Source organism: Lichenostomus cassidix, chromosome 2 (assembly GCF_008360975.1).
Source record: "Lichenostomus cassidix isolate B80296 chromosome 2, HeHo_3.0, whole genome shotgun sequence".
Classification (NCBI taxonomy): domain Eukaryota; kingdom Metazoa; phylum Chordata; class Aves; order Passeriformes; family Meliphagidae; genus Lichenostomus; species Lichenostomus cassidix.
In genome coordinates this window covers 101,470,402-101,479,370 of record NC_139482.1, presented here as the reverse complement: position 1 = coordinate 101,479,370, position 8,969 = coordinate 101,470,402, and the positions used below count along the sequence as shown (strand labels likewise).

The 8,969-nt window shown below is 41.7% G+C and overlaps 1 protein-coding gene across 1 annotated transcript; it reads left to right on the top strand.

Annotated features, from left to right (window-relative positions):
- The first annotated feature begins 3,601 nt into the window (after window positions 1–3,601).
- LRRC30 (leucine rich repeat containing 30) lies at window positions 3,602–7,189 on the top strand. The gene has a single exon (XM_085052579.1). It carries the CDS (start codon window positions 5,050–5,052, stop codon window positions 6,076–6,078), a length of 1,029 nt encoding a protein of 342 aa, XP_084908705.1. The 5' UTR covers window positions 3,602–5,049; the 3' UTR covers window positions 6,079–7,189.
- The last annotated feature ends 1,780 nt before the right edge of the window (window positions 7,190–8,969 follow it).

Sequence of the window (8,969 nt, the reverse complement as noted above, 5' to 3'; positions counted from 1 at the left end):
ATGTAGTGATGAAAAATAGAGCAGCGTATGCTTTCTATATTGCAATGGTATCCTCCATGTGATGACTTCAAATCCATTTGTAACTGGTGTCAAATCTGTCACCAAGCCAGCCATACAAGGAGAAGGCTGAGTCATGGAGGCTGTGTGCAGATGGCTAAATAAAGCAGGACAGAGCCCTCTGTGCACTCCTGCAGGATGGTGGTGTTCCCTAGGGCATATCTATGTGCTACATGCCCCTTTTCCTGCAGAGGGGTGAGCAAGCACCTAAAGGAAGCAAGTTTTGGTGGTGCCAGGGAGAACTGTTACAGACACCAGATGAAAGAGTGCCCCAGAGAACATGGATGATGGCACAGTGCAGGATCATGGGTTGCCTCTGCTTAACAGAGACAGACAGACCAGCTATTTGGCTCATGTACACACAGGGAAATTGTGGCTGAAGTAGGAGGTGGCAAACCAGTCATTTATATATTTGTTGGAATTTCAAAATACTACAGCGAGTTTGAAAAAAGGAATAAAACTTCCTGTAATTCCATGTCATATAAATATTGCTGCTGTCCCTGACTACCAGGAGGAAGAGCCTGTCATTGCTAGGCTACACACACACACACAACCCCAAATCACTCTCTTTTTATTTCATACTGTGGTTAGTTCAAACTTGTCTTCTGTCAAGAGGTCTGCAGAAAAATGAGACCCTGCACAGGCAGTCATTCACCTCCAGGTCCAATTCTTCATGGGTCAGGCACACCAGCAGCTCCACATGGGAACTTAAAAAAGCATTCAAAGAAAGCTCCAGGGACAGACAGTCTTTAAAAGCTGTTAACAGCACCATAATTAAAAACAAATTAACAGGAAGTCTGAAATTGCCTTAAGAATTGTTTTTGTCTTGTGTCACATCTCATAAATCTCAAATTACCATTAAAATTTGACTTACTATTTCAGAATAGCTGCAAGATCAACAAACCACTACAAAGTAGTTAAAAATCTACAAAATTTGCTTCCTTAGCACTAAGACCAGAGGATTTCTCTGACAGTCTGAATGGCACTGATGCTTTTAAAACCCTTTATTTACTTCAGAGGAAAGAGATAGCAAAAGAGAAGATGGTTCAGTAGCTGCAGCTGTATTTGTAATGAATATTTCTCCAGCATGGCTGTTGTTTTCTGCTGAACTTGAAAGCAGTTAACCATTTTTAGCCCAATCATCCTTCTTGTCGCAGGAAGGGTTAGGTAGTTTGTGCATCCTCATTTAAACAGGTGTTTATTATAAGACTTAGATCATGAATGAAATGAAAATTTCTGCCAAAAGATTGTGGGTTGAATTTCCCAGCATTTTAGATATGGTTATGCCTAAAGATTTAAAGGATTTCTTCTTATATTAATACACTTGTAAAAATATTGAGACAGAAACCATATAAGGTTTTGACTCCATAGAGAATATAAAACTTGTTTGAAAATCAATTATGAACCTATAGATATATGCTAATGAAACTATAAGTATCTACTGTAAGCTCAGCACAATGACAGGATGGTTTTGCAGCAAAACAAAATTTAAACTCAGTATGTCAGAATAGCTATGGTTTCATTAAAAGCCTGGTGCTATCAGATATATCATTAAAAGCTCAAATCCTATGGAAAAGTAATTATGTGATTATCTCAACTTTTACTTAAAGCCAGTGCAATTGATTTTATTGCAAGTCCTGCCTAGATGAAGAGAAAAGCTAGAAAATGTTTCCCAAGTGCATTCTACAGACTCAAAACCTGAAGACAAATAAAAGATCCCATAGATAATAGACTTTAAAATTCCAGGTCTTTTGTGAACTCATCTTCAGGTTTTTTTAGGGCTGACAATCCTGATTCCTTAAGAAAAAAAATCTAATAGTTTGTGTTGTCAAAGAATGTCAGAAAATATAGCTTGTCATTTTTGTCAGCTTACCAGTTTTTTATCATTGCTAATAGAGCAGTTGCTTTTATTATATGAGTTAGACTACAAAGTTCTTCAACAAGCTTTGGGTTATTTTTTCCCTTGCACACTAACGTTTTTATTTAATCTACAAAGTGATTATCAAGTATACTGTGTCATGTAAAGCCCACCAATTTGTGCTTCCAAACCTGCATGCATGAAATTAATTTCTACTTTCTGCCAGTGTTTGAATAAAACCAATCCAGGACAGCAAGAGTCAAGGGACTATTTTTGTACAAAATTTTAGTTCCTGAGATGTCCAGATGAGGCCACTGTGGTTTTATTATCTCGATTTCAAGAAAAATTTAATTTGGTTACCTCAGAGTTTCCCATCTCCCCAACTGCAAGCATGCTCAATAGCCTGTTTTTCTGTTGGAGAACAAAGAATAGGAAATTATTTTTTGGTTTTGGTTCGGGGGTTTTTGTGCTTGTTTTTTTTTATTTATTTTATTTCTCAGAGCGGTTATGATACTCACAGAGGCAGGAAGGGAACTGGCCAATGAGAGCTGCAGATGTGGAATTTCTTTTTTAAATCCCCTTTGCTGCTGCTTGATGTCTGGAAGGCAGTGGAGATACAGCAGTGCAATAGCAGGAGATGCTGTGAGGCTGAAGCAGAGCAAGCATTTTTCTTTGATAGAGATTCCCTGGTGAAGCTTTCCAGCAAAAGCCCAGCCCAGACTGTGCTGGGCTGTATCACAGGCTCAGTTTCAAATGGACAGAGTGATGCAAAGCCAGGGAAGGGTACACAGCACTTTGGCTGAGTCATGCTATTAGGAAATGAGGATTTCTGTGGTGAGAAGCCACAGCAGGCACTGCCAACTCCCCAGGCAGTGAACTCCAATGTGTTTTGGAGATGGAGACAATGTTCTCATCCAAAAATATCTGGCCAGCCATGGGGGGAGGCAGTGGCTACAGAGAGACTGTGCTTCCTTTGTGTTTTGTTTTCATTTGTTACTAAAAGTGACCTGCAGAAGAAAGAGCCCCAAAGTGACCATGGGGCCATGGTTGCAGGTGGGAGCTCAGCCACAGGGAGCAAAGCAAATCTCTGGCAGATTCTGGCAGATTCTTCATTTCAGCAGTGAGACTAAAAGAAGGGAAATGCCTAATTTTATAAATGCTCTCTAAAAAGCCTTTTTCTTCCCTTTGCATTTGCCGCTGCAGAAGCGAAATGCCATGTTCAAATCCATGGGTGCTCTCAAATAATAAGTGGATTTTTAACAGCAGCTGGGCAGACAACCCAAACGCAGAACTCATGAGAGGCTCAAGGTTTTGCTGCTCCACCTGTTTGGGCTGAAGGGCCACATTTTAGGGCCCCATCATGCAAGGCCCAGTCTTGCCCAAGCCACTGGGATTCCTCATCCCCCAACTTTCTCCTCTGCCTGAAGCATCAGGGTTCTCTCTGCTACTCTGGGCGACATAAGGGGATGATGGTTAACAAGAACACTGAGTCAGAGCTTACAGCTGCGATGGCAATTAGTATAACATTTGTTTGTAAACTGACAAATACTGGCAAAAGTGCTTGTGAGGGAGGGATCTGTGACTCACAGGTTGTCAACTCACTTTAACCAGATACAACTGGCCTCAGCCTTTTTCAGGCTTCCCCAGGCACTCCAGAGAACGCAGAATTTCAGCCTCAGCACCAGCAGATTTTGTGCTATGCAGCCCTGTTAAAGCGCACGTTTTAACTGTGTGCCCCCTCTCTTCCCAAACAGATGCAGCTCTAGGAGGGACCCAAAGCTCAAAGGAGACTGAGTGGTGCTTGGCAGGAAGGAGGGACTGTGGGGGTTGACTCCAAAGAGGTTCCTGGAGTGCTTTGACTTCCAGCTGCAGTTTTCTGCGTAGTCCTTTAGCATGGGAGCTGATGCAAGGTTTAAGGTGAGGATCTCTGAAATGAGATGGTAAGGAAGGGTACGCTCATCACCAAGTCTCTCAGAAGGCAGCAATGCATCTTCATCACCATGGATTCAATGGAGAGGAAAAGCCCTGAAAGTCTTGTACTATTTGTTGCAATTTTCACCTGGTTTAAATGATACCCAAAGTTTTTGCAGATCCTTTTTATGGTCCCCTTGAATTTAAACTCAGTGCATACCTATTCCTGTAGCAATACAATTTCCTCTCACCAGCAGAGCTCGCTTCAGCTGTTGATGGGTATTATTATACCTCATTGCTTCTTTCTTCTTCCATCAGCCCCTCTATATTGCATCTAAATGTCACTTATAGTTCAAGCTATTTGACTGCTAGTCCCCCTGTACCCCAGAATAGTCCTGGAAGACATGAAAGTTCACAGGAAAAGGGACATCAAGAGGCTCTATTTTCTAGAGCACAAAAGAGTCAGACACCAAAAATCTGGTTGATAGATGTGGAGGTAGTACAGGACATTTAGGACAGAGTAATTTGGTTAGAACTGTGTGGTATGACTGCTCCCACTTGGTGCCGTGGGTAGCAAGAAATCATCCAAGTGGGCGCAGATACTACTGCAAAATGTCACTGCTGCAGTGAAGTTGGCACACTTTCTGAAAAGAAAGAGGCCAATCCTCACCACAAAGGAGATAAAAAAGCTAAAAATTTCTGTGAACATTATGGTTTTTAACTAAGCAGAAAACAAGGACTGACATAAAAACTCTTTATCAGTGTTTTTGCAGCAAAATTTTCTGGTAGACTGGTAACTACTTCAGCGAAACCAGGAACCAAAATGAAAGTGATTATGAAAATGTCCTTTAAATCTGAATTGAAATCATGGCTTCTTTGCTTGTTTTCTTCTGTAACTTGCTTGTTTGTTTGTTTGTTTTTTTAAGTCACTCTTGCTAATTGTCCTGCAGCCATGGTATGTACCAGATAGCCAAGAAAGCTGACATGGTGAAGTTATATACAGCATCCTTGTGACCTTTTTGCAGTGAAGATACATATCTGTCCAATAAAGCCCAGGCCAAATGACAGTGACAGCTGTCTTGTGGCATTCAGTTTGAATTGAACAGGTTTGCTCACAAGTCAGGAGCAAGTGTTTCATTACAGACTCTGCACCAAGATCAACATAAGCCCCCAAAAGTGAAACTTTCCCTCAGCAGCTATGGAAACTGTTCCAGTGGACTGAGATGCACTTTACAGGCTCCTCCTTGTCTCCTTGCTTTGACTTTCCCACCTCCTGCAGGCTGTCATCCTCTGTTGGCATTTGCATATTGCAAGGGAATAAAACCTCAGTTCTCTCAGACAGGAACCAGAGTGTTATGGGAGCTGAGCACTCGAAGAACGAGGGGCAAAGGAGCATGGTTTTCCTTAGGAAAGGCCCAAAGCTGCCTGCATGGGAAGACGCCCTTCTGGCAGGGAGAGAGCCCAAGTCTCTGCTGAAACGGGGCTTGCGTTATGTCAGCCTGAGCCTCATCATGAAAGGGATGACCAGCACGCCTGACTTCTTGTGGGGACTGCATGAGGTGCAGAAGCTGAACCTTTCACGCAACCAGCTGGTGGTGATTCCTCCTTCGCTGGGGAAGCTGGACAGGCTGGTAGTGCTGAACTTGGGTGGCAACTGCCTCAAGTGTCTGCCTAAGGAGATTGGGCTGCTGAGGAACCTGAAGGTCTTGTTCGTCAATATGAATTGCCTGAAAGAAGTGCCAGCAGAGCTCAGCTTGTGCAGGAAGCTGGAGGTTCTGAGCCTCTCACACAACTGCATCTCTCAACTGCCCTTGAGCTTCACCGACCTGACGAGTTTGAGGAAACTGAACCTCAGTAACAACCGCTTTGTGCAAATTCCCCTCTGCATTTTCGCCCTGAGAAGCTTGGACTTCTTGCACCTCGGGTCCAACAAACTGGAAAACATCGCAGAGAGCATCCAGTATCTGGTCAACCTGCAAATCCTAATCGTGGAAAACAACAACATCCGCAGTCTGCCGCGCTCTCTGTGCTACATCAGCACCCTGGAGCTGCTGAACGTGGATTACAACGCCATCCAGACCCTCCCGGACGACCTGTACCTGCTGCGCCGGCTGCGCCGCATTGCCTGGAACCCCATGGACAAAGGGCTCCACATCGCACACAACCCCCTGGCCCGGCCCCTGCCCGAGGTCGTCGAGGGGGGGCTGGATGTCCTCTTCAACTACCTCAGGGACAAAAAGGAGCACAACTGAGCTTGGGATTAAGCCTGTCATCACTACTCAATCGCATCGGAGGGCTTTCCTGCACAGGCATTTCCACTTCATAATGCTTGGATTTGGAAGGCTGTGGATGGCTTTAGTAACAGTTGGAGGAAAGCAAGTAAAGTATAATGGTCTTGATTGAGTGTGTGAAGAGCAAACTTTCTAAAAATAGCCACCTCTGTAACCTTCACTATTGTGATACTCGGGGCTTTTTGAGAAAAAAAACCCAACAATAAACTTGTGGTAAAATATTTGCTCTTCATTTGACAGAAACAAATTAAAGTGGACTGCTAGACATGCAGAAATATGTATTTGATAACTATTAAGTTGGAGAAATATTAATATAAATTAGACTTTCTCTCTATGATTGCAATTGCATTTCTACTTCTGCTCACTTCTTCATACACAGGTAAACCACTACATAAACAAACACTGCTAACTTAGTGAATCTCAAGGAAAATATTTGCTTTTGGCAGTGAATATATCCTGAGCTATATTAGCTCACTGACAATATATTACCAGCCAGTTCAATAGCATTTGTTGTTTACCCCACAGCTGGGCTCTGGCCTGCATAAATTACAGGTAGAGATTGCCATTGATGAGGCACTTTCCCAGTTCTTTGGAAGTAGATCCCAAACTTCTCCAGAGCTCCTGGTACCCCTGGTGAAACAAGCAGCCCTTCCCATGGAGCCTCCTAGGATGCTGACAGCAGTACTTCCCATCAGCTGAGAGCAGCCTCTGCACAAAGCAGAGAAAGGACTGTGGGTTCTTCTCTCACATGAAGGATGGAGTTGCTCACTGCTAGATGTACAACTGCTCTCCATTCCCTTTCCTGTATCCCTGCAATTGGATCTGTGGAGTAACGCTATTCAGGAGGCAGTGCATCTCCTAAAGGTGAAATATTTCTTTCAGGAAAAGCAGCATCAACCCAGTCATCACCTTAAGTAAGAGCTTTGAAAACAAATAGTTATTTCTGGGATTTTCAGTATCAGCCAGTAGCATAAAAGTCAGGTCTTATGTGGTTTCTCATATTGATCTGTGAATGTCCTTCATCAAAGTTTTATCTGGTAATAAAGAGGCAGTATGAAAGAGCTGTTAACAATTTATGCAACTTGGAGTTTTTTGTTCCCTCACACTGGTGTAAAACAGAAGCAGCTCTGTTGAAATCAGATGAGATAAATGCTCGTAATGGCCGTGTAAGAGAGGAATGAGACTGTAATTCTTGAGCTAATTACGAGTATTCAAAGCCATTTTCAAAGTGTTTCCTATGTCAAATCTCAGGAATCAATGATTACTTTCTAAAATATAATTTGTTCAAAATTATGGAGGGCTGTGAAAGACTGATCCTGCTTCTAGTGAAGTTAATGGACAATCCCTGGCTGAGGGAAAAACTCCTCAGCAGAGGTAGGAGCAGCCTGATAAGAGCAGACAATTATGTAATCACAGGTACATGTGAGTAAAGGCAGCCCCTTTGGCCACGCTGGCATTATTCATGTAGTATTGAATGCTAGCAATGAGGAATCAGTGCTCACAGAATACTCCTTGTGGGTCTGCCTGCTTGGATATTTTTTGTGTTGGATTGTGTTGTGTATGATTGTTTATCTTAATTGAGAATTCCAGTGTTAGGCCCAGGAATCACAATCTCCAAGTGTGCAAGACAAATCTTATGTTTCTAGCAAGCATGAAACCTTTCTGAAGGGCATATTTGATCAAGCATTAAGCAAACAAAGCAAGAAAACAAACAGCAAAGCACAAATATTTTGTGAACTTTTTTACTTATTATATGTTTAAAATGCAAATATGTTTTATGTATAGCTCTGTATGTATTTATTTCACCCATGCAAACTTCAAAGTTTTTAATGAACAATGTGTTTAATAAATTAATATGCGATTCCATTAGCGACAAGGAATAAAGGTGCAATTATTTTTAGAAGTACCAACAGTTAATTCTTGGAGGGGATTAGGCACAGATTATTAACTTTTCTAAATGTCTATTTCATATCTCTAAGTCTGGTATTCATGTAAACACCGCAATATTGCTTTGCAGGAAAATTAGATGCCTATGGCATTAATCACCTGAAAAGATTTTCCACATGTCAGTATCCAAGATTATATGACACCAGATAGCCTCTGATATGATCTGACCAGAGGAGGTATGCACAGTAATTTACATGGAAGATGTGAGGCTGGACTGTGTGTGTTCATTAGGATACCACTATGAGGGTGAGAAACAGTGAACAATTCAAGAAAATGATCTCCAGACAGAGGATTAAAAGGCAAATTTGACATAATCAAATGCATCTGCAAAAGCAGTTATAATATGAAGTGCAATACCAATAATTTAAAATTAAATTATTCAATTGAATAATAATGACCTTTTACTCAAGCTAATAAACCTTTGTAAGCATATGAAACACATAAAAGTGACTGCCTTTTTAAACAGAATAATAAAATTGATGGAATAAATGGTACTTTAATGTATAATTCAGATTTTACCATTATGAAAATAATTTCCACTGCTCTGCTTTAGTCTTCTTTTCATTCCTCAGACAAGACCCTTGCAAATACCTTTCTCAGCAATACAGAAAATTATCTCACATGACTGAAGGCAGTATTCTGAATTCTTCCCCTAAAAAGACAAGACTGTACACCACTGTTACTGTATAGAAATATGCATGAGAGGCAAATAATGACATATGTATTTGCATCTGAGAGGGAGCAAGACTGAAGAAGCAAGCAAGGGCACAGGAGGGAGATAGAATGTGTAACGTCACATGCTGGCTTTCGTTCAGAGCAGGGCATTAGAAAAGAATTGGTGGATCTCAGGGTTGTCATCTGATATTAGCTGTGCAGATGACAGGGAAAAAAGGAACTGAAAAGCT